The 26254-nt window shown below is 46.0% G+C and overlaps 1 protein-coding gene across 1 annotated transcript in view; it reads right to left on the minus strand.

The window, feature by feature from the left end:
• The window catches only part of LOC144817649 (uncharacterized), a 317824-nt gene that overhangs the window by 52013 nt on the left and 239557 nt on the right, over nt 1–26254 (minus strand). The window contains 3 exon segments of the mRNA XM_078674369.1: nt 2789–2975; nt 9886–9992; nt 10458–10599. Of these exon segments, the coding sequence (XP_078530495.1) occupies nt 2789–2975; nt 9886–9992; nt 10458–10599 (436 nt within the window).

The raw sequence follows: 26254 nt of genomic DNA on the forward strand, positions 1-26254 counted from the left end.
CGATTACACCACTCTAGTCACTCGTGCACGACCCCCTGCATCACACCAAGCATTGTGACCCAAGACCTGATTACACCACTTTAGTCACTCGTGTACCACACCCTCCATCACACCAAGCATTGCGACTCGATAACACCATTCTAGTCATTCGTGCACCACCCCCTCCATCACACCAAGCATTGTGACTCGATAACACCATTCTAGTCACTCGTGCACCACACCCTCCATCACACCAAGCATTAAGACCCAAGACCCGATTACACCACTCTAGTCACTCGTGCACCACACCCTCCATCACACCAATCATTTCATTGTGACCCAAGACCCGATTACACCACTCTAGTCACTCGTGCACCACACCCTCCATCACACCAATCATTGTGACCCAAGACCCGATTACACCACCCTAATCACTCGTGCACCACACCAATCTGCTTCACATTGAGCATAACACTCTTGCAACCAGACGCCCGCTCACGGTGTAGAGTACTACCTGAAACCATGCTTTGGCAACTCGTACGTAAGATATGAAGCACTACACAAATGCGAATACTACTACTGTGCCTCGGAGAGGCTCCCCTGGATTGTCTCATTCTCACTATGCGAATTCTACCTTTCTGCATCCGTGTGGCCTGACAAACACGAGCATCATGAAAGGGATAGCGAAGCCCACTGGAATTGTGCGACAATGTTTGATCAAATTAAGGATGGGTGACTGATTTATGCTGCAAGAAAAGGCAATCATGTGACATAATGTGGCACTTTCTATGGCATTATTTTTTCACAATTTTAACACAAAGTCAAGCAGTCTGAGCAAAGCCTGCAGCTTATTAGTAGTAGTTTAGAATCTGAATACAGCTTCCATCACGTAAAGGCCACACGTTAAACGTTACAAAAGGTCTGAAACTGCATGGCACTTGAAGTAGTGTGTCTGAGTTACATTCTTTTTCACTGAAATCAGTACATTGTACAGCAGGCGGTGGCTTGTGTGTCACACAGTAAACAAACAAATTATGAGCGAAATGCAAAATTCCAGCTCCCCTTAGTATAGCTAAGACATTTGGATACAGCTCTCTCTGCACACACACCCGAAAGACAGAGATGCTGCAACTCTTGCTGCCTAGTTCTCAAGATCCAGGGTTATATAAATGACCTGTTAGAAGAACTTGTCGCTTCTTCTCAGAATAGAAGGTTAAGGGGACAAAGCTCTAAAGATTAGAAACATTGAAGTGTGTGAAGCACATCCATACATTTAAAGGTCTGCAGCACCAAGACGAGGTACCAAACACTTCATGTGCCAGATTGTAACTTCGTCTCCCTCACTGTCCTGGAGCAGAGTGCCGTGCAGCCACCAATGCTTAGTGTCTCTGTACTTATGGTCACTGCCTGGTAGATGCATTGCGAATAAGGTGCCCCAGGGCTCGGCTATCAGCCCCATTCTTTTTAACGTGTACCTTAAGCCCCTGATCACGTTAATAAAGTCCCATAAGCTAAAAGCTATCAACTATGCGGACGACACCCAGCTCATTCTCTCTTGGGAGGGGGAAGAATCTATCCCTCTAACATCGTTTCACGACTGCCTAAGAGATACGGCTGGCTGGCTGCACAAAAACTCCCTGCAATTCAACTCCTCCAAAACTGAGGTTCTGTTCTGCGCTGGAAGCCGAATCCCACGCCTGTTCCCTACCGAATTTTGGCCCCCGGAAGCACCGGAAAAACCACAGCCAGTCACCGCGGTTCGCAACTTGGGTGTCACGATGAATAATAAGCTGAGTATGGAAACCCAGGTTGCAAAAACAGTGGGGATCTGCTCAGCCCTACTGCGCTCTTTGCGCAAGATCATGCCACTCCTCCCCGCACAAGCTCGAGCGTTAATAGTCAGGTGTACCATTCTTAGTCGCCTGGACTATTGTAACGCACTGTTACTCGAGTCTCCAGTTGTGCTGCTGGATCGACTACAAAGAGTTCAGTTGGCCGCCGCCAAGCTAGCTCTTGGCTGGACCAGGAGGCCCTCTGCCACAGCGGCCTTAGCCGAGCTGCACTGGCTCCCCTTAAAGCAGCGAGTGGCCTTCAAAGCCCTTTGCCTTGTTTTTAAGGCTTTGCACGGAGTCGGACCCAGACCTTTGCAAGCCATGTTTTCCTGGTACACCCCCACCAGAACTCTCCGCTCTGCCTCGGCCTGCCTTGTCACAGTACCTAGATTCAACAAGGTCAGGACTGGGGGTAGATCCTTCAGAGTCGCAGCTGCAAAACTATGGAACAGTCTGCCCCTGGACATCCGCCAAATATCGCAACTCCTTCCCTTCCGAAAACGTATCAAAACCTGGCTTTTTCCCTAAACCCACTTACTTGCTACTCGTCCTCAGTCTCCTCACTTAGGAGTATTCTCCAGCGCCAGGATACCTGCAAGGTGACAGCCGCGCTATATAAATGTTTTAAATAAAAATAAATAAATAAATAAGAGTGGCCAGCTGGTGGATGCCCTTCTCCCGACCATGCAGTGATATGCCAACCCATGGGTGGCACAAGCACGGTTTTCATCAAATATGTTTGTGAACAACAGTAAAGGGAATTCTGTCTTCGATGAAAAGCTGCTGCCAAAAATCACAATCTGGGCAAAAGTTGTTGATTTAATGTCAGCATCTGATTGTGGTAATGAGATTTTGAAGGTTTAGAAAAACAAGCATTTCTTGCTATCAGGACAAAAGCAGTCGAACCATCCACAGCTGCCTGAGGATACAAACAACATCACTCAACAGAAGGATGTTCATTCATATGGACATCTTACCACAAGGGGGCTTTTCCAGGCCTAGGCAGGAGAGGTGGTAGGACTTCGTGCACAGCTTGCGGTCGCAGATCAGCGGTTTACCTCCATCATTGCACCGGAAGGAGTAATCCTCCGAGACTTCCCTTCCATCACCTCCTGCGTTTTTTCTCTTGGGCTTCTTGCTCTTGTCTGAGGTGGTTGATGTGCTCTGGAAAAGGGACCAAAAGCGAGTTGTAACAACAACGAAGTCTTCAGCTCTCATACCACTAAAATACTAGGACCTTAAAATGGTTGAAACTACTTTTTGATGTTTCAGGGGCGGAGCACGAAAATCAGCTGTATAAAATAAGGGAGGAGTAGAAAAAAACAGTGGAGAGAAAAATGCAGACCCCAGCAAGGAAGGAAGTTTGGTGCACCCTTGAAAAGGCTGCTCTGTCGAACAAGCAAAACAATGGACGCAATGTTAAAGTCCATCTCACGGCCTCTCCTGATAGTTCGAGTATACTGTGGATCATCTGGAGATGCCTTCAGCGGTCCCTCAATGTCCTAGACTCTCAACAGACAGGACTCTATGGTAGAGCTGACGAGGGCTCGCCACTATGGGATGTGCACCTGGGTACGCATGTTTGCGCATTGCCATGTGCGAAGCCCATGTGCCCTCTGAGAGCCAGAAGGCCTTTGTTTAGTTCTAGAGCCTTCTTTGCCTTCAGTGCGAGGCTGAGTTTCAGTCTTCATAGTTTGTTATTTCCTGTAGCAGCCAAACAAGCCAAGTTGTATTTTGAAAATGAGCTGGTTCACATGTGTGTATTTAGACAGATTTAGAGCAGGTAGTATTAAAACTTAATGGTGACATATTTGTGTCCTATATATATATGTTTTTTTAGGCGTACCGCCCATCGCTTTTAACTCTAGTCCAAACGCTGAGAGGCTAACTCTGTCTGCAGTGATACTACCCTGTATGAGCTTATCAATAACCAACAAGGTGAGGACCACCCGCAGTCTTTTATATATTTTTATATTTTCATGTCTTTATTTGTTTGTTTAGCTAATCAATAATCAGACAGATTTGTAAAGAGATGAAACCAATGATATAATCCCCCGATATACTGTGGACTCTACTCACTATCTCACATGGCTGGAGCCACACGGACAGATACTCAATTCGTTCGTATAAGAAGTCCTGAAGAGGTTCATACACACAAGCACTTTGAAGGTAAATTGTCCATAAAAAGTAAATATTCAGATTGGAGTACAATTGCCGAATAGAAGTCAGGACCAGGTTTGACATTGCCTGGTTGTTTTTCATTGTGGGTATACACATGAAGTCTGATCACATTACTTAAATTATAAATGTTGCTAGTTCGCTGGGTGATGTTGATGTCTGTGGGCTATGATTGAGTTGTTTGGAACATCTCCGATTGAGATTGAGATATGCTGTCACCTCAGGCAACTCCCTCTTTCTTTCCCTTTTTAAATTTACAATTTTTTTGGTTTTGATATAATATAGCATTGTTTGGTTGAGACATATGTAGACTGTATTATTGCGAAAAGAATGTTGATATTTTCTCTATGCCTTCTTGAGTAAGGAACATGTGCTAAAATATGCCTTTTGTATTATGTCTTTGTTAGATATTTTGAGTGGAAAACAAAGGTGGAAGGAATTTTCTATGTTTGTCCTGAAGAAGGTGGACGTATCCAAATAGTCTCACCAAAACGCAATAAATTTTGTTAAATCTGAAACAGGACTGGAAGCATGGAGGCCATATTTCACTGTCCCGTGCCTTGTCTTTATTTATTTTCAGATGAACCCTGTAAAGGTGGACTGTGGTTGCCTGATTTATTTCTTGCTCCTTCCGTGTGTTCGTTTGCTGCTAAAACTTATATATTGATGTCATGTTTCTTAAGAACTATGGATTTTAATTGTACTTTTTTAGATTGTGGGAATTTTGGTACCCATTTTTTAACATTTAAATGTATTGATTTGTTATTGTGTACTTTTTAATATTTTTTAGTTTTTGTAATGAACGCCTGTATGAATACATTCTAACACGGAGATACACACATCTCTGGTGGCAGCGAACAACATCTGGTGGGCTTCCCATCATGCACAGACTTTCGCTTGAGCTTCATGAATGTGTTGGGGATTTTTCAAACTGTGGCCTTTGATACATTTGATAAAAGCCCTCAAGAGTGGCCCTCGTCTCTAGGTCACAACCGTTTGCCAAACAAAGGTGGAATCATTTGAGGACTGCAGAGGGTTTCTTGACGTTCCTTAATGAAGACCCTTCCGTAGTCACTGGGAGCTCCTACTACACGGACGACCCGAAGAAGGAAACCTACTGCAAGGTCAGCATGTCCCTCATCAACCACACAGGAATCCGTGGGTACAGGAGCCTCCTGTTGAAGCCCGTCTGAGCTGACACAAGTAACTCCAGCCCTTACAGGGCTCTTTCTTGTTTAGGGCCACATGGACATCTTTCTGTAAGCAGGAAATTACCCGTGAAATGAGAAGAGTTGTAAACCACCAGTCTCAGGCATCGGGTGATGACTGTGATAGAAGGCGTGGAAAGATCAGAGTACCTGGCTAGGTAGAGTGGTTTTGAAACCCACCACAAGAACATCAAGTTAAGCTATTAACTGCCATGTCTGTTGCAATGTAGCTGTAACATCTTTGAGTTAAATTGTCTCCATGGAAGAGGCGGCCCTGCTGCTTTGGCAAGTGGAGTTCATGGCTTTTCCAGTGCTTCACCTTGGGCGTGATCTTCTGGGATGAGGTTAGAGTTGTCACTATCTGACATAAAAGGAAACTGCAAACCAAGAATTAAACCAGAGACGGTATTAATCCATATGGCTCACGTACTAATTATGAACTGTTACTGCTCTGATTTACTCGTTATCGCTTAAGAAGTTTTGATTTGTGATCACTTGAAAGGAAATACAGAACCACATCGTTCGGAGTGGCTTAGAGATCGCTCTAGTTCTGCAACCCTCAGGTCAATAAAAAGAGTCATAAATGAAACACAAATATACACATCTATAGAGCCCCTCTGGGTCAGTTTCTTCGTCCATTGCTATGTTCAGCAGTCATTCACATTTTGCTCTTCCCACTGTAGTGTACAGCATGGAGCCGTGGGTAAGCCCATTGCATCCACTGGCTGCCGTGTGCTGTGGGTGAGCCCATTGCATCCACTGGCTGCCGTGTGCTGTGGGTGAGCCCCTTGCATCCACTGGCTGCCGTGTGCTGTGGGTGAGCCCCTAGCATCCACTGGCTGCCGTGTGCGAGCCCCTTGCATCCACTGGCTGCCGTGTGCTGTGGGTGAGCACCTTGCATCCACTGGCTGCCGTGTGCTGTGGGTGAGCCCCTTGCATCCACTGGCTGCCATGTGCTGTGGGTGAGCCCCTTGCATCCACTGGCTGCCGTGTGCTGTGGGTGAGACCCTTGCATCCACTGGCTGCCGTGTGCTGTGGGTGTGCCCATTGCATCCACTGGCTGCCGTGTGCTGTGGGTGAGCCCCTTGCATCCACTGGCTGCCATGTGCTGTGGGTGAGCCCCTTGCATCCACTGGCTGCCGTGTGCTGTGGGTGAGCCCATTGCATCCACTGGCTGCCGTGTGCTGTGGGTGAGCCCCTTGCATCCACTGGCTGCCATGTGCTGTGGGTGAGCCCCTTGCATCCACTGGCTGCCGTGTGCTGTGGGTGAGCCCCTTGCAACCACTGGCTGCCGTGTGCCGTGGGTGAGACCCTTGCATCCACTGGCTGCCGTGGGTGAGCCCATTGCATCCACTGGCTGCCGTGTGCCGTGGGTGAGCCCCTTGCATCCACTGGCTGCCGTGTGCTGTGGGTGAGCCCCTTGCATCCACTGGCTGCCGTGTGCTGGGGGTGCATAAACTGTGCCGGGAGGTTACCGTAATTCCAAACCAATAGCTCTTTCTTTCGCTACTAAGAATTATCTTGTTCAGTGACTACATTGACGCCAACAAGAGTTTCTGTACATGTTCGAAGTACACTTGACGGCTGGAATGGACCCTTACTATGTTATTCAAATTGAATGTGATTATTTTTTCATTCAAATTTGTTATATCAAGTGTTAGAAATGGGATCCCTGGCTGGCCAGGGCTTGCGCCAAAGTCAGTCAGAGACCACCACTCCTAAGTCAGGGCAAGGGAGTTACACGCCAAGATAACCCCTGCTCACCCCCTTGGTAACGTAGCACGAGCAGTAAGGCTAAACTCTGAGGCAATGTGAGTTAAGTGTTTGCGCACGTACCCCCCAGCAACAACACCCAAGGCCCACCACAAAGGAAACTCCACACAAGGTTATGTATAAAAATAGCCTTTGTATTACCCCAAAACACATTAGATAAAACACACACTTTACAATGTGCCAACAGGCACGGGCAGAATTTACAGGGGATATGTACAGGACAGGGCCACCTGGACCACTGTCAGGGATCAGCACTTTTAGAACTTAGGATATAAAATTACTGTAGCACCAAATAGAACATAAAGCACACAACCAGTAATTACTGGTAACCAGTAGTACCACCTACGCAACCCTAACCACCTTAGGTAATGTCACGCAGGGAACCAGGACCTCACTAGCAACACCTGTACTAGAAAGAACAACCACCTAAGTATCACAATACCTATAGGGGTATAAGCACATAACACATGATGCATAAACAACACATTCAGAGGTGCAGGGAAGGAAAACACATGATGCATAAAAACATTCAGAGGTGTATCAAAGAACACAATTGCGCCAAACTCACATAAGTCACCACCTGTGACTGTCCCTAGGCCGACTGGCCTTGTTGGGGCTAGGACGCCCTGTGTCCCAAAGTCAGGGGCCTAAACGTGGCAGCTGCCCACGAAGTGCTGGGCAGCTGGAAGTCTCCTCTGGGCTCCTAAAAGGAACAATAGCGCCAAAAACGATGTGGGAGCCTTGCTGGCTCTGAAACAACCAACTGGGCCCTCAGGAGTGTTGGAGTCCTCCCCTCTAGGGACTCGAAATGCAAAAATGCCCCCTGAGCCTTGTGGGCTCTAAATAGCAATGTGCCCCTTCGTTGGAGCCCCCCTCCTGGGGACTCGAAGCAACTATGGCCCCCAAGAGCCTCTCAGGGCTCTTCACAATGGAATGTCGCCTTTGGGAGCCTCGGGGCTCTAAGACCACTTGCCCCGTCGTTGGAGCCTCTCTTAGGCTCGAGAGAAACAAGGACGCAATGGCCCCCAGAGCCTCTCTGGCTCCAATAAAACGGATTGCCCCCTGAGCCTCAACAGGCTCTACACACCGGAGGGAAAGGGGGCGCGGGCACCGGCAGTGAGCCCCGACGGCACCCCTTTCTACTCTGCTGCACTCACCGGCTCTGGGAGGCTGCCGGTCGTCTCCTCCTTACCAGCGGCCACACGGGGCTTCAGGGCTCTCCTCTCTCTCGTCCTGCGGGGGGGCGGGACTTCCGGGCCTGCTCCTGAGGCACTCCTAGGCTTCCCCAGACCGGGGAAAGCGGAAGGGAGACTTGCCGCTCCCGCCCTCGTCCGGGCGTATTGTTTTGCTTTGCCTGGCTTCCTGCCTCGGGTGGCCGCCAATGACAGCGCGGCCCCGAGCAGAGAGGCGGGCACTTCCGGGTCGCACTAGGCAGCAGCCCAGCAACATTTAAAAACACTCCGGGGCTGCGGCGGTGAACTCGGTGCTACAAGGGGTGGGCTCCCTCTAATTTAAATATAAAGCGAGGTGGGCACTCGCTCCGGCCAAAAACAGCACAAGGTCCCTGGCAGGGTGGGCACCTGCCAGGGGACGTTAAAATCGGCAAAAAGCAGCATGGGCGGCCGCGAAAGGGAAAGTAAAGCGCCCCCCAGTGCTATAAAGGCAAATCCAGCGCTCCCAGCGCTAGGGGTCAAATACAGCGCTCCCAGGCGCTATAAGCCCAATAAAGTTCCCACAAAGTTCTTCTAGGCAGGTAGGGGCAAGGCAGGGCCCAGAGCCAGCTCACTGGGCCTCCAGGCAGGGAGGCAATCCAAGTGGCGGTCCTCCTGCCCAGCAACAGCAGCAACCCCCTCAGGATCCTGGAAGAGAACATTTTGTAAGGGGACACAGCCCCTTCTTATACTGTAAATTCCTTTGTCTGAGGTGCAGGGTGGGGGAGAAACCAGTCGCAGCTGGCTTTGGAGCACCCTTGATGTGCTCAATCACACTTTTCATTCACTAGGGAGGCTAGGGTCGTTAGACGCACCACAGGGGTCGGAGCCAGCATTGTGTGGGGAAAGCCCAGCCCTATTCAGGACACAGGTGCACTCCTCCCCAGCCATCAGCATGCTAATCTCCACACTCACCACCGGGCAGACCCATCATGACTCATGGAGCCTGGCATCCCAGCCAGCTCCAGCCAATCACACGCCAGCACCTTCACAGCACACACACAGCCATGTCTAGAAGTGGCACTTCCACACTAGACACATACATGCTGCATACATCATTTCGCAGCATTCAATCACACGAGTCCGCACATACCAGACTCGAGCCTGTACACCCCACGCATCAGGAACTACCAGGGAAACATACATTCCCCATGCATTCCTATGGAAGGGCAGGCCTATTTCACCACATGCACTCAAAGTGCGCACGCACTTTCCACTGGGACACAGTGAAAGTGCGCAGAACCCGAAAATCACCATCACCAGGTCACCATTAAAAGCAAAAAGTCTAGGGGTGAACCTGCCAGAAGGGCCGAGTCCAACAGCAAGCATATGTCACCAAGTTTAGGCAGCATTTTTTTTCCCCAATGGCATATCCTTTAAATAAGAAAAGAAAAACATCTCATCTCCTTGGTTTGCCAATGCTTTTTTCCTATGTAATCCCAACATTAAATCATAGTGATGAATTGAAACAAATGTTTATTTTTTGATTTATTGTTATGAAGTGTGCTGAATGCATTTATTTTAGTTAGTGTAGCCTTCCATCTACTGGAAGTAAACTGTGTATATCCGGGCTTTGTTTACTTTCTGCTCTTGACACTTCTGTCACCTGAGATCGAAGGGTTGCAGTTGGGACCTTCTGGTGATCACTAAATTACATTTCTGCATGATCAGAATAAAAGTATAGTCATCCTCGCTGTCACCCACCTTTGGACGGTCTCCAAGGAAGCCGCTGCAGTTGGAGGCACCGCATCTACACACAGCCTTATCGTTACCAATGCATTCCAAGTTATAGTTAAAGGTGAGCTCCACTCCTAAATGGAACAAAAATACACATTTGCAATTTACACATTTTCAAAAACTTGATAACAACATCAGTATACTTTCACCATGAAGGATTTCCCATTGAAACTAGTCTCAAATTACAAAACCATAAAAGTGAAAAGTAATATGGTTATGGGACATCTCCAACAAGCATTGTTCAGCATAATCCTTGCTCGCTTAATGAAGCCTCGCCTGCGTACTATGGAGACACGCACAATACGAGCTAAGGTGAGCTCGCTCAGTACATGTCAGAAACCATCGATTACAGAGTCGGTACCCATGCGAAATGTACACCAAGGTGAGTCGAAGCACATTTTGTGACTCAAAAGACTTCTTCAAACAAAAACAACTTGCAAATGTCTGAACCCAACACCAGGTGGAAGGAATAAGAACTTATCTGTTAAGATGCAGGCTGTTCCTTATTAATAGAAAACAAGTAGGTCACACTGTCTTACCAGCTGGAATATCACATAGTGCAAAGAGCCCGACTCGGGTGCTCCCATTCACCGTCCACTTCTGGGTCTCGCAGTTGGGCTGGCAGCTGTGGTTCATGAAGCGGGAATAATTCCCTTTGCGGCCGGCATCAATAATATGGTTCTGAAAAACAAACCGCAACAAGAGTGGACTTGTGAATTATAAGATCTTGAACCAGAATGTAAGGTAAAAAGGAAGAACAAAGACAAAGGGAATAAACACATCTCAAAGGTCGAGTACTATTTCGTCACCTTATAGCCTGAGAATGAAGATGGAATAGCCGTGAACTGTCGCTTTCTATTGGTGCAAGAAAGGTCCAGTAAGATGTGCATGGCTCACCTTAGGCACCAACCCAGCCAGTAGGCGCGAGACAAAAGAAAGAACACTAATGAATGCTTATAAGAAGAGGCCAGAGCAGAGTCGGAGCCATCTGCAATTATAATGACGAAAAAGGAGACATCCCTTTAACGTGATCTTATTCCTACCCAGGGGCTCTCTCAGGGGGATATACAGCGGGAAAACCATGTTAGGAGGACAGTTGTGCCCACCTTGCCAACCCCACCTCTCAGGTGGGGAAGGCGAGGAAAGGTGGGAACATCTCTCCTCCAAACTTGGTGCTCCCGCAGATTCTCCTGCCCAAAGTGGGAGTCAGAACCGGTGGGTGCCAGTTGCTGGGAGCAGCAAATGGCTGGGGTGGCTCATAAAGGCGGCACGCTTTTGAAGCTTCCCCTCCGTAAACCCTGCCCATCCTGAGGGAGGAGGCTCGGCACCTCGTCCCAGGATGTGCATTGTTTCAGGCCCCAGAGAGCAGCAGGCTCTCAACACAGGGGTCCAGAAACATGTTGTAGTGTAGTTCCTATCATCCCAATAGGCTCTGCGCATTGGAATAATACCTACAGCAGTAAAGGCCTAGGCCAGACGTTAACTAGGTCTACTACTGTCGATACTAGACTTAAAGTTTTGGGTTTGCCAGCTTAGCTCAGAGTTCACTAGAAACTTTCTCGAATGTTCAAGGAGGACTTAACTTCCCTGATTAGACAAGAAGGGATTTAGTTTCTGACAACCATAGAACATGACAACTTTGCTCTCCCCTAATCAAGAGTAAATCTCGAGAGTCGTGTGAACAAAAGGCAATTTATTTTACTCAGTCAGTACGTGCATTCTTAGTCTCATCAGAATGTAGAGAAAAGGAAGAGACGGGCGTGTTCAATAAAAAGGTGTTATTTATTGATCAGTCTCTTTTCTCATACAAGAGAAATGGATCGATATTATTGCAATACTTATAGCTAAGTAAAGTGCATACATTAAAAGCAATAGTATAAAGTAATACTGTAAAAACATTTATGGTTTCTAAGCCATATGATGTTTTAAAATGAATAAAATATATTACATACACATTTGACTAAACGTACTCAACTGGTGTTTCTAGATACGCCTACCCCGTGTACCTGACCTAAGTCTAATACGTGGGCGGGAATAGAAAGTTACAATTTAAGTTAAGTTTGTTTTTGCCAAGTGCTTAACTAAAGAATTCTCTGTGAGGGGCTATTCAGTTCTGTACCTGGAAGTTAGGATGAATGAGGAATGGTATCTCTCTCTCTGGTCTCGATATTCCAGGCTGCCTGCGAGGGCTGCCCAGAAACGCCGGTGCTGGATTCTCGGCAGGAGAAAGCAGCGCGTCTCTCAGCGCGTCAGAAAGGCGGGGCTGCTGCCAGCGGGGTCTGCTCTGCTCAAGGCTTCGGCAAGTATGGCTGCTCCGTCTCGTCACCACGCGTGTGTTTGCATAGGGCAAGATCGGTAATATTTATACCTTTAAGGTGCCGAGATTGACGTAAGGATGGACATAGATACGTCAATAAGGATGTCATACGACTTGCTCGTTAGCACATTCTTTTACTGAAGTTCTCGGTGAAATCAAAACAATGGCCGCAGGGTTTTGCCCAGGTTGTCATAGGTTTGATTTGTTATGAGAACTCCGTATGCCTTATCAGGGGCTGGAGGAATATCGCTTGTCTAATTAGATCGCAAGCGTTATGACCTAATCAGATAACACGTTCCTGTGCCGTAGTGTGACTGCGTCAGATAACGGTATCTGCATCATGGGGGTTTTCTGCCTCATGGGCTGACTGCTAGTTAACTTGTTGGTTTGTTTAACTAGAATAGGGTCAGGAATAGGGGGATCGATTCAGAACCTATAGGAATACATGACACCCACTCCACGCTAACTATGGACATATTTACTAATCTAGGCATAGTATAACATAGTACAAAATACTATAGAGTAGTGTGTATACCTTACCACCCCAAAATACATAAATGCATTTTGAAATTCTTCAAATATACGGAAAATTTGCAGACATATATACTGTATGCACTTAAGCTATGGAATAATGCTAGAGTAATCACGCATTTGTATACATTATTGCTTATTTGGTATATGAGAATTACACATGAAATGGTTTCTTACATACAGAAAAAAGTTTCGAGACCATTCCATCACAGAATAAAATATTTGTGAACATACCAGCGGGCAGCTAAAGTCTATAAAGTATCTAAAAAATAGAAATCTTAGTTCTTTATGAATAGTTTCTTACTTTAAGCAGAAGATAAGTGTCCCGAAAAACCGAAAAAATCAATTGGGGCTTCTGAAAGAGTTGCTGTCCGTGAACTGGAGTGAAAATTAGTTCATGTGACTTTATTATTTAAAGTTGAAGGCCGAATTCAGGGAACGCTGTGTGCGAGCTTGCTCAAAAGTCTCTATTTCTGTTCGGGTGAGAACATCATATCATTTAGGCTTTCGAAAAAACTGTCAACAGCTTCCTGGGAAAGTTCCACTAACTCGGAAATAGGGGTAACCATGCATTCTTGTGCATGATTGTCTCCATTGACATTCTGATTCGCATTGCTGACAGAAGGTCGTACCTGTTCGATGCTGCTTTCATCTTGAACTTCACTACCCATCAATCGTAGTGGTGAAGCTTCCACGAATGCCGTCATCAGGATTGGTAGCCTTTGAGGGCAGCACAAAGCATGAACCTTGATCGGGCTCAACAATGTTTCTGCATCCATCGGCGCATCCGATTGTAGCGTCAGACAGGTGTCTAACACGCATTCTTCTCCGCATAGCAGACACCTCAATACAGGTAAAACACATCTTTGCCACATTGGTCGAAATGATAGAAACCAAGTCATGTTCAGGTCTCTAAGCCGGGAGAGTCCCAGGATTTTTGATATCCGGTCCCGGTATCCAATGGCTAGGATTGTTTCTTCCCTTGTCGCAAGAGTTTTGTCTGTGACATGGGTTGCCATAACGAAAAATAAGGACTAAGAATAGGATTCCTGCAATTAGTCCCAAGATCAGGGGAAGTCCGCCAAAAATCGAGTGGACGAAATCTGGAAAAATACCCAGTATGGCTTTGAATGGTGTTAATGCCATCGAAAATACTGTCTTAAATACCTTTGAGACCCCATTGGTATCAGAAATATTTAAGATTTCATTCAGGATTTCCGCGAAATGTACGGGGGAATTAGTTGATAATAATGTATGTATCTCTGCAGTCGTCCTTGCGACTTGTAGATCATACGTTTCTTTTGATGACGAGAGCCTGGTAGGCGTCTGAAGAAGCACTGTTTTCATTCTGCTTAAAGTATCTATTCGAATAGAAGTAATTTTCAAATCGGGCCATGCCCTTGCCTCCCTGTCTGGGAAGGAGCTGGGGAACAATGAGCGTCCACAGCACTTGACCTTCGCAGTCGTAGTTACTAGATAAGGAGTCCCGGGCATAAGACTACAACATCTACGGTCTACAATAAGAATGTAACTCCCATTATAGAGTCTTTGAAAGAATGGTTCTATTTCTGTTGCAGGTGCGCCTTGTTGGTGACATGAAAGGTTGTATGAATTCCCTTCACAGGCTCCATGCAAACTAATTCCGTTACACAGAAGTGTGCCACTTAGTGACATCGCACAATTGTTGCCACCAAGAAACACTTTCTGTCCTTTATTACTGACACATGCATGTGAATAGGGCAGGTTCCATGTTTTTTTAAGGTATCCTTTTCCCAATTTCTCGTACATGCCAGCCTGTATATATTTTTGGCAGTATTGAAACCTGAAGGTTGAGATTGGAATATTTATTATCCCATGTATTATCCATTCACTGACAGGTCGTTCTGACATTGTCACTGGTAATCTTTCGAGTTTTTCAATGCTCAAGATTGTATAATCAGCACCCTTTTGTGCCATACTGATTTGTCTATCAGTAAGGTTAAAGATTTGGAATAATGACGTTGTGTTGATTAGACGCCAAGGCACATAGCCTGAACGCAGATTTTGTAACGTCCAGCCAAGCTGTACAATAGAACGCAATTGTGACTGACCGTGTTGTAATAACAGTAAGTCTTGCGATAATATATCGATTGCTGAAGACACAATGCTGTCCAAAGAAAAAATTCTGGAGGACAGTCATTAACCCATTGTCCACTACAGAAAGTGATTTTTCCAAATTAATACGGTCAATTTCCCGTATTCTCTCTGCTGTTTCAATTTGAGTAACCTTCCAGGCCTCATTGTATGCTGCATATACAGAGGCTGTCGTAAACGGTTCTTGAGCTCCCTTTTGGAGGTGTTGCACAATGTTCCCATTGATTATAATTTAAAACATTTCTAGGTTGTGCAGATCTATGTAAAAACTGGTTACCATAGTGGTTATAGCAATACATACTATCATAATTTGTAGAACCCTGCAAATAATCATGTTTGGTAAATTTAGCAGACATTACTAAGTCAGACATCATATTATTAATGCTTTCGAAGTCCCAATCATCAGCAAATGAGTTTGGTTTTGCAAAGTCACTCAAGGAGATCTTAATTTGGTGTGGATATTTCAGGATCTCGACCGGACCATAAATTTCATAGTCAGTGTTGTCCCAGGCTACCCCACCAGGTATCGGATTGGCTGTGAAGTTGGCTGAAGAAAGTTCTCTTTTCTCGACGTGTGAAGATGTGTGTGGTTTGAGGATCAAGTTGATTTTCTGACTTGCTGTGTCCATTTTTGCATATTTTCCCTCAATGAAGCGTCCCAATGTTAGTATCATGATGAGCCAAAGTATGAGGATAAATGCACCAAAACCCACCCAAAATTCAATCCATGGGGAAATCAGATATGTTTCTTTCAGTTGTTTCAAAAGTTCCTTAGCTTTATCTTTAAAGGTTTTTGATGATGGCTGTGTCTTTGATTCACTGAAGCTTTCAGAGGAATCATCGAAGTTTATGAAGTAGCCGGATGCCGTTCTGTCAATTGTTCCAATTGGTTCAGGATTTCTGTTTCTTGCATTTTCACTTGGTACTTCATTATAGATTGGTGTGTCTCTGCTAAATGTTTTTATTTGGGTTTTCAGAGGTCTGAGTTCTATTGCATTGCTGCATAGTCCTTGTTGTTCTTCTGTAGGCGTTTCGAATGTGATGAGCCTCTTTGTTAGGACCTCTGTACTGGTAGCAAACCTTGGTGTTCTGCTACTTATTGGGAGTCCACTTGGCCTACTGTTTGTTATTGGCCACATGTTGTGGTTTTACCAGGTCGATGGATACAACTCGGTTCTCCTTTTTACCAGCAAGTGGCGGTAGTACAACTGACCTTGTCCCGTTGACAGACAAGACAGGAACTGCTTTTCTGTAAGAAGGCCCAAATTCCTTCTTTACCGCGATCTTTTCCCTGACTAGATCCCCGACTTTTGGAATCCAGACAGGTCTTGCTGGGACAGGTGGTGGTTCTTCAGTGGTTGTTGGCTGTTGTTTCAACTTTATGTTGCTCAGGTCTTTTCTTGTTTTGTTTAAGTCCTGCAAAATAGCCAAACGGTCTTTGATATCAAAGCTTTTTTCTTTCACCACTGAAGTCTGACTATCAATGTCAGAGATCATCATCCTAGTTCCAAATAATAATTCGTACGCACTGAATCCCTTCAGAGAATTTCTTGGCAAGTTATTGAGACTACGTTGGACACTTATTAGATGTTTGACCCACCCAGCTCCCGAACCTAATATCCTTTCCGTTATAGATTGCTTTATGCCTTGGTTTTTTCTTTACACCATCCCGTACCCTCAGGAAGGAAGTGAGAAGATTCCCGCTGGGCTATGCTCATTTGGTCATGTTTCCCCTCAGGCTGTTGGGCTAGATTGAAAACAATGGTCAAACGTAGCATGCTCTTAGCGTATATGCCATTTAGACTCGTAAATCTTTGTATAACAGTCCGGACGTCAGCCGAGTGCTGGTGATCTACATTATAAGTGGAACTAGCCTGTATAAGTTAATCGCAACCCTTCCTTTTTACTCCTGATTTTTTCTGGAGTAGAACGACGAGGTATTAAACTGTTTCTCTCCCCACTGCGATCTCTGTTGCAGTTTGGGCAGTTTTTTACAAACATGGTATGACGCAGGCTCATGCCTGGCCACCAGTACCGTGATTGTAATTCTTCCAGAGAATCTTTTAGTTTGAGGTGTCTGAGACCCTCGCCCATATGTGCGTCTGCGTTTTAACAAGTTTCTCCTGTCCATGTTTGGAATCACTCTATCCCCCACTCCAGGGATTCGAGCAAAAGGGACGGAGTTTGCATCGATTATGTATGTATAATTGAGTGGATAGTTGATCGGTAACGCTGAGCAGTCGCCTTTTGATGACGTTTTCACCGCCAGCACTGTTTCACCGTCAATGTATTTTAATGTACGCTTTTTTCGAACTACGGGAGCCGATTTAGTGGCTGCCGCTGTGGCTGTTTCGGCCAATGAATTCCCTGCAACGTGAACGCCATCACGCTGATGACTCAGTGAGTGTGTCACGTGAGTCTTTGGTAGTTCTTTCTGTAAAAGAACTACTTGTTCCCAGAGCATTTTATGCTTGATTGTGCCACCTTTCGCATCCTTGAAACCATTCTGAAGCCAGATCTGCAAGTATTCATTGTAAGACTGAACGCAATAATACGAATCGCACACTATGAGTGTGGGGAATTCTCGATCGGTATTTTCAAGCGCCATCTTGAACGCCAGTAGTTCAGCTCGCTGAGCTGTACAATCTCCTAAAGATTGTGTTTTAGTGATTGCTGGTTTAAATTTTCCTTCGTGCCAGCGACCTTTAACGATCGCGCACGCAGCACTGTAAGCTTGCTTACCCCCCACTGCGGGTTGTGCTGATCCGTCTGTATATATTATACAGCCGTACTGGTCTAGAGGCAGAATTTCGGTCGGCGGAGGACATTCAAATTCATATTGGAGAAATTCTTGTGTTTTTAAGTAAGGATCAAATTCGTACGCCACGTCTGTTGCAGCAAGAGAATTAGCCCATTGTATCCATCTCGGATGGAGTGCTTTAGCATTTGGAATGCTTGCCTTTGTTACCGCCTCTAGGGCTGGAATTGGTGTCACGATTATTATTCGTTTACCTTGTGCCAGGGCTCGTTCTTTTGCTATAGCTGTCTCTGTTGCCGTAAGAATTTTTTCCGTTGGGCTAAATTTCATTTCAGCCTTAGTGTACAAGTATGATTTGAATGCAATTGGTACCTTTTCTCCCTCATTAGAGGTCAGGTATGTGAATCCGCATCTCCCTGGGATGACTCGAATCACAAGATTGCGTGTGTTATCACATGTTTCTAATTTTGTTTTAATTAGCATGTCTGTTTGTAGGGATCTCAAAATTTCTGTGTGTATTTGAGTCCAATTGGATCTTTTAAAATCTGGTTTTATCAGATCATAAAGGGGTTTGACCCTTTCTGCGTAATTTGCAATGTATGTTCTTCCGAAATTTAGGAAGCCTAGAATCGACTGTAGGTTTTTTAGTGTTCTAGGTGCTTGGATTACGGCACATTTCTCTAGGAAATTGTCAGCCAGGCTTTTGCCTTCACTTGATAATTCATATACTAAGAACAGGACTGTCAGATGGGCAATTCTGGATTTTTTAAAGTTGAATTTGTAACCCTCTGCTGCGAACCCAAGTATTATGGGGTTCACTCTCTTCAAGTGAGTCTCCAAGTCATCATCTGTTAAGTAAATGTCATCGACATAAGATAATGCTTCATCATCATATAGTTGTAGTAATTCTGTTACTCTCGCTGAGAATGCTCCCGGGCTGTCCTTGTACCCCTGGGCTAACCGACAGAATTGTTTTTGAGTGCCATTTATTGAGAATGCAGTTAAATATCTGCTCTCTGGTGCTATGTTTTGACAAAAGAATCCATTAGAGATGTCTAATGTTGTTTTGTATTTTTTGCGCACTATGTTATTCATTAGTGCAGCACTGTGTGAGTTTTGCACTGCAAAAGTTTTGCAACATGTGTTGAGGTGTCGGTAATCCAAAACTAGACGATATGAATTGTCTGGTTTGGAGACCGGAAACAAAGGGTTGTTCATTTGTGAGGTGCAAGTTTCAATCACCCCCTGGTATTCTAGCTGATCTAGTATTTCATTTACCTGTTTTTTAGCTTCTTGCTTAATTGGGTACTGCCTTTGTGCAGTAGGTTGTGATTTTAACTGGATTTTGTGAGGAGGAGAATCCTCATCCCATCCCACGTGATTTTTATATAAAGCAGGAGCTAGAGCCACTGCCCACTTTCTAGCAAGTGTGTATTTTTTATGAATTGGAATTTGATTTGAGAAGGCAGGCATAATTACTTCTTCGCCATGAGGGCACTCCCTGACAAACTCTGGTGGCCCGTCTTTTTCAGCTAGAAGGATATCATAGCCCTTGGAGAGATTATCCCAAAATAGTCCCCTTATTTTTCTAGTCTTATCCCCCTCTATACGCAATGTTATTTCGTATATTTTGTGAGGTTTGCTAACTCTGGTGTCCGCAGTTTCCACTTGAAGATATTCATTCGTGTCCACTGTCTCCAGATGATTCATAAGGACTTTGCGAGCTATGCTCACTTTTGCTGCACTGTCTAGCATTGTCTGAGCCCACTCTCCGTTTTTCAGTTGTGTCCTCAGTATTCTCGGCATTGTTAACTACCTTGATACTGGCTACCTTCTTTTTTGGAAATTGTAATTTCTTTTTTAGCTGAGCAGGTTCCTTGTCTTTGGACTTGGTGTGCTCTTCTCTTTGTTCTGATCGTCCTCTTCTTTCCGATTTCTGCGAGGAAGTCTGAAAAGATTGAGAGGGACGTGTATCAATGTCTTGATATCTATCAGGCTTTTTTATATTATCCCTATTTCTAAGGTTATATCTTTTCCCAGAGGGGTCACTCTGGGGTGACCTGTGTCTTTGGTTCGGAGATTTCTCTCTTCGCCTAGGAGACCTTCCTCTGGACTGGAATTTCTTTTCTTTAGGATTGGATTGTTTGTTTCCATCCCAGTTCTTTTTTGGTGAATTATTATTAAAAAATATTTTTTCTGGACTTTCAGTCAGTTGTGGTTTTACTGGTATTCCACCTAAACTATTTCTACCTAGTTCCTCATAGGATTTTTCTATGATTCTGGCAATTTCAGCTGGTTGGTCTGCTATATCTGTCTCTTTTAACCTCTGGCGGATCGCCACGTTTGCTGCTTCACCTTTTATGTTGGCTAATAATATAGCCGAGACCTGCTTGAAGTCTTTCAGTAATTTCATACCAAGAGTTAAAGCGGGTTCAGGACCATATTCATCTTGAATTTGTTTTAGCACATCTGGTATTACCGAAATGGATGGAACACCGTGCGTTTTTGTGTAGATGGAAGCAAAGACTGTACCCCAAGTATCACAGTCCTCAATGTGTGGTGCGATTCCCATTGGGAGACAGATAGTCAGAATCCTGTGCTTTTCTAGCGGGGTGGTGTCAGGAAACACCGCCTCAATTTGGGTAATTTTCTGTGCCAACCAGAATGGTATTTGTTCCCGTTTAGCCGGTACTTTACCTAGGCAGGATTGGATGTTCTGTGGTGTAATTTTATTTGTGTTCTCCTGGTGAGGGGTCAGCTGTGGAAGTTTAATCGCTGGCTGAATTGTTGAAGTCCGCATCACATACTGAACTAATTGTCTATGAATTTTTATTAATTGTTTTAGCTGTGTTAACAGCTCTGCTACAGACATCCCATTGATGTCTGGATGTGGTGTGTATCCGCCTAGGACCGGCCACGTTGCTCCTGGTCTACCTAAAGGACCGAGCCTGGTGATGTGATTGTTATGTTTTAGGGCGCCATCAAATAAGAGCAAATGCTCTTGGAATTTGAGTGGTACTTCCACCTCCTCGAAAGGGGTGTACTCATTAGGAGGTTCCTCTATTTTGTAATAGTGGAAGTACTTTGTTACAGCATTTGCTGCTGGAAAATGTATCCATGAATAGTATACCTCTGTCTGCCGATATTCGTGTGCCTCAATTACGAATATGACTGTGCCACCTCTAGGTGTCAGTCCATTTTCTATAAGTTTTAGGGTTATAGATCTCCTTTTGATGACCGGGATGAGTATTATATCCCCGTCCGCATCTAGTGCTGCAGCATCAGCCGCTGCGAGTTCAGCTGCTAATCTAACTGCCTCTCTTTCTTCTTCATTGTCTGACATTTTACTGTCCTGAAGGTTATTTCTTTTGTTTGCAGATCAGGTTTCTTATGGAAACAAAGATTAGATGCACAATATTTTGGAACTGTTATCCTTCAACGTTGACTATACCAAGAACCATACATAGGAGTTCCCTCCTGCGAGGTCTGGCGGATATAACCTTTCACCCACTCCAGACGTCTTTGGAGTATTGTGGGAAAAGGGGTCTGAGTGAGAAAGCACGACTGAGTTACTCTAAATGTCTTACGTTAGTTTTATCGCCCTTTCCAAACGCGTTGGGCGCCATGTAGTGTAGTTCCTATTATCCCAATAGGCTCTGCGCATTGGAATAATACCTACAGCAGTAAAGGCCTAGGCCAGACGTTAACTAGGTCTACTACTGTCGATACTAGACTTAAAGTTTTGGGTTTGCCAGCTTAGCTCAGAGTTCACTAGAAACTTTCTCGAATGTTCAAGGAGGACTTAACTTCCCTGATTAGACAAGAAGGGATTTAGTTTCTGACAACCATAGAACATGACAACTTTGCTCTCCCCTAATCAAGAGTAAATCTCGAGAGTCGTGTGAACAAAAGGCAATTTATTTTACTCAGTCAGTACGTGCATTCTTAGTCTCATCAGAATGTAGAGAAAAGGAAGAGACGGGCGTGTTCAATAAAAAGGTGTTATTTATTGATCAGTCTCTTTTCTCATACAAGAGAAATGGATCGATATTATTGCAATACTTATAGCTAAGTAAAGTGCATACATTAAAAGCAATAGTATAAAGTAATACTGTAAAAACATTGATATGGTTTCTAAGCCATATGATGTTTTAAAATGAATAAAATATATTACATACACATATACATTTGACTAAACGTACTCAACTGGTGTTTCTAGATACGCCTACCCCGTGTACCTGACCTAAGTCTAATACGTGGGCGGGAATAGAAAGTTACAATTTAAGTTAAGTTTGTTTTTGCCAAGTGCTTAACTAAAGAATTCTCTGTGAGGGGCTATTCAGTTCTGTACCTGGAAGTTAGGATGAATGAGGAATGGTATCTCTCTCTCTGGTCTCGATATTCCAGGCTGCCTGCGAGGGCTGCCCAGAAACGCCGGTGCTGGATTCTCGGCAGGAGAAAGCAGCGCGTCTCTCAGCGCGTCAGAAAGGCGGGGCTGCTGCCAGCGGGGTCTGCTCTGCTCTTGGCTTCGGCAAGTATGGCTGCTCCGTCTCGTCACCACGCGTGTGTTTGCATAGGGCAAGATCGGTCATATTTATACCTTTAAGGTGCCGAGATTGACGTAAGGATGGACATAGATACGTCAATAAGGATGTCATACGACTTGCTCGTTAGCACATTCTTTTACTGAAGTTCTCGGTGAAATCAAAACAATGGCCGCAGGGTTTTGCCCAGGTTGTCATAGGTTTGATTTGTTATGAGAACTCCGTATGCCTTATCAGGGGCTGGAGGAATATCGCTTGTCTAATTAGATCGCAAGCGTTATGACCTAATCAGATAACACGTTCCTGTGCCGTAGTGTGACTGCGTCAGATAACGGTATCTGCATCATGGGGGTTTTCTGCCTCATGGGCTGACTGCTAGTTAACTTGTTGGTTTGTTTAACTAGAATAGGGTCAGGAATAGGGGGATCGATTCAGAACCTATAGGAATACATGACAATGTCTGGTGGTGGCAGCTGAAAGCAGCCACTCATCCGGGACACAAGTGGTAGGTCGTTTTTCAGGGGGCATTTCTAAGATGCCCTCTGAGTGTATTTGGTATTAGGGGTGGGTTTAATGTCCTGAGAAGTTTGATACCAAACTTCTCAGTCTTCAGTGTAGCCATTATGGTGCTTTGGAGTTCGTAATGACAACCTCCCAGCACTATATACTCTTAATCGCAGCACTGCACTTGCAGTGCCCAGGATGGACCTGGGTACTGTAGGGGTACAGGGCTCATGCACCTGTACCCTGGGTGACTGATGTATGCCAGGGCAGTGATTTGTGGGCATGGCACACAGGGATGTGTGCCTGTCGACTCTTCACTTTGTTCTGCACCAAGACACTCAGCCTGCAAAGGCAGTATGTGAGTGTCAGGGTACAGGGCCCCTAAGGGTGGTACAATAAGTGCTGCAGCCCTCAGAGGCCTTCCCTGGTCACAGTGCCCTGGGTACCTGTGGTACCATTTACCAGGGGCTGATCTGTGGCCAGAGATGCCAATTGGGTGTAGGCTTCAATGCAGGGTTAGGGAAAGTACACAGGCCCCGGGCACCTGATTGGCAGGAGCCCAGGGCACACTTAGTCAAGGAGCATCAAACATCAGGCAAAAAGTTGGTGTAGTCCTCTTGTTCGCAGCTGCACGGCAGGTCTTCCTCCTTCTTGTTCTTTTTTCTTGTTTTCAAATCGGGATCTGAGGAAGGAAGGTTCAGGGTGCCTCTAAATACTAAATTTAGGAGCGTTACAGGTACGGCAAGGGCAGGGACCAATTGGTGCTTGTCCTGGGGTGAGTACACCCCCTATCCTGCTCCTCTCCTGTGGGAGGGGGGCAGAGGCCTATCTGATTGGGTAGGGCTACCAATCCTCAAGATGGCGGAAGCCCAGAGTTGTGTTTCACCTCGCCTCCCCCACCTGAGGGGTGGAGTTGGCAGAGGCTGGCACACCCTCTTCTCTCACTTAGGGTTTCCCGCCTGTCTTCCCGCCAGAGTGGGGGTCAGAAACGGTGGGGGCCAGTTGCTGAGTGCAGCAAGTCGCCTGGTGGAAGCTCACAAAAGGCGGCATGCCTATGAAGCTTCCCCTGCCCATCCTGGGGGGAGGAGGATTGGTACCTCGTCCCAGGATGTGCATTGTTTCAGGCCCCCGAGAGCAGCAAGTTCTCGACCCAGGGGTCCAGAAACATATCTGGTGGTGGCAGCCTCGGGAGCCACGCAGTCAGGACACTGGAAGTTGGTTAGGTTTCAGGGGGCATCTTTAAGATGCCCTCTGTAGTGCATTTTACATTAAATCCCACAGTGGCATTAGTGCGGGTTTAATGTGCTGAGAAGTTTGATATCAAACTTCTCAGCCTTCAGTGTAGCCATTATGGTGCTGTGGAGTTCGTAATGACAACCTACCAGCACCATATACTCTTAATGGCATCACTGCACTTACAGTGCCCAGGAATGGCCCTGGGTATTGTTGGGGCACAGGGCTTATGCATCTGTGCCCACACCACTGGCATAGGGCACCCTGCTAGAGGGGTGACTGATGTATTGCCAGGGCAGTGGGTTTGTGGGCATGGAACACAGGGATGTGTGCCATGTCGACTCTGTTTAGTTCTGTTCCAAGATACTCAGGCTGTAAGGGCAGTGTGTGAGTGTCTGGGTACAGGGCCCCTAAGGGTGGCACAATAGGTGCTGCTTGCCTTAGGGGTCTTCTCTGGTCACAGCGCCCTGAGTACCTAGGGTACCATTTACCAGTGGCTGACATGTGGCCAGAGATGCCAATTGGGTTTAGGTTTCAACACAGTTTTAGGGAAGGAACACAGGCCCTGGTGACCTGATTGACAGGGACCCAGGGCACACTAAGGAAAAGTGCATCACCCACGTTCCTACAAGCAAGCACAGTCGCCATTGAAACGCATTGGGCCAAACTCCGATTTTGACCCCTGCAGCCGGCCACACCTGTACCGTTGCTTGAGCAGCTTTGTTACTCACCTGCCCCTTGCTAACCTTTGGTGCCGAAGACGGGAACTGTAAGTTGCGTACTTACCTTTGTAACCGCGTTATTGTTTTCGTCCATAGGATAATATTGAACTGTTCAGAAACTGCACTATTGACTTTTAAAAGTGAAAAATATTTTCATTTATAAATGTACTTACCATGTTGCTAAGATCTTGGTCTTAAAATAAAATACAAACAAAGCTTATTTTTATAAAGTTGGTGTGGGTCACCTTCTTGAGTTGTGTGTCATTATTGGTCAATGTTGTGCAATAAATGTCTTACACTGCAGTGTTAGGCCTAAAGCTGCTCGCCCACACGACCACTAACAGAGCACTTTGGGTTGAACCCTGTACACTTCTGGGGAATCTCTTGACTCTGTGCACGGTATAACCACCGAGCGCCATACCACAGCCAGCTTCATACAACACTGTTTTCCCACCTTGACTCCGGCTGGGAGAGGCGGGAGCAGCGGTGGCTTCATGCGTCGGGGTTTGGTGTTTCCGGAGTCCTCAGAGTCTTTTCTTTTGGAGTTTCAGCAGAATAACAGGAACAGTTTCGTTGTTCCGCCGTTCTCCGGGAGGTCTTGGTCTTTACTGAAGGCAGGCAGTCCTCCCAGGTTTTGGAGGCACAGCTGCAGGACGAGACTTCTTTGGTGCAATTTAGATGGAGAAAGTCAGACACCTCAGCTGGGCTGGGGCTAAGTCAGGTGCCCTCTCCAGTCTTCTGCTTTTGGGCTCTTCGTGTCCTTCTACGTATGTCGTCAAGATCTGCCTTTCTGGTGCCAGGGACTCCCTTAGATACTGAATTTAGGGGCCTTAGGAGAGTGTAGGGTAGTACCGTATATAGGCTACTGATCCCTGGAGTCACTCCACCCCGTATAGGACCACATCCTGTGGGAGGGGGGCATAACCCATCCCAGAATTCCGATGTATGCCATTACAGAGATGGGTGCCTCTCCTGCGAGGGGAGCCAGACTCGAAGTCCAAAGGCAGCAGCTCTTTGAAGCTTGCCGGTCTGAGGAGGATTATCAGCAGGTCACCCCCCCCCCCTCTTCCTGGACAGGCTTTTGTTCTGGGTCTCCTGAGAGCAGAGGCTCTCACCCAAGGACGTCAGAACAGTGTCTTGGTGCTAGGCTGGTAAAAACCAGTCAAGGAGCACACCGGAGCTGGTAGGTTTTCAGGGGGCACCTCTAAGGTGGCCTCTGGGTGCATGTATTGGTAAACCCATCACTGACATCAGTGTGGGATTATTAATAGAAGATGTTTGATAACAAACATCCCCATCTTCAGTGAAGCCCTCGTGTAGCTGAGAACTTGTTTTTACCAGTATCTATCCCATTCTAAAATGGCTTCCATGGTCACTTGCACAGGCAGGAATAGACCTGACCAGCACAGGGACAGGCCTGACCATCACAGGGACACGCCTGCTCATGCAGGTATGCCCTCACGTGTAATATATACGTCACCCTGCCTTAGGGCTGTCAGGCCTGCTGTAGGGGTGGCTTACACATATGACATGCAGTGCATTGGACTTGACACGCAGGGTGGTGTGACATGTCATGTTTTTACTTTTGTATGAA

This window comes from Lissotriton helveticus, chromosome 2_1 (genome assembly GCF_964261635.1).
Source record: "Lissotriton helveticus chromosome 2_1, aLisHel1.1, whole genome shotgun sequence".
NCBI classification, from domain to species: domain Eukaryota; kingdom Metazoa; phylum Chordata; class Amphibia; order Caudata; family Salamandridae; genus Lissotriton; species Lissotriton helveticus.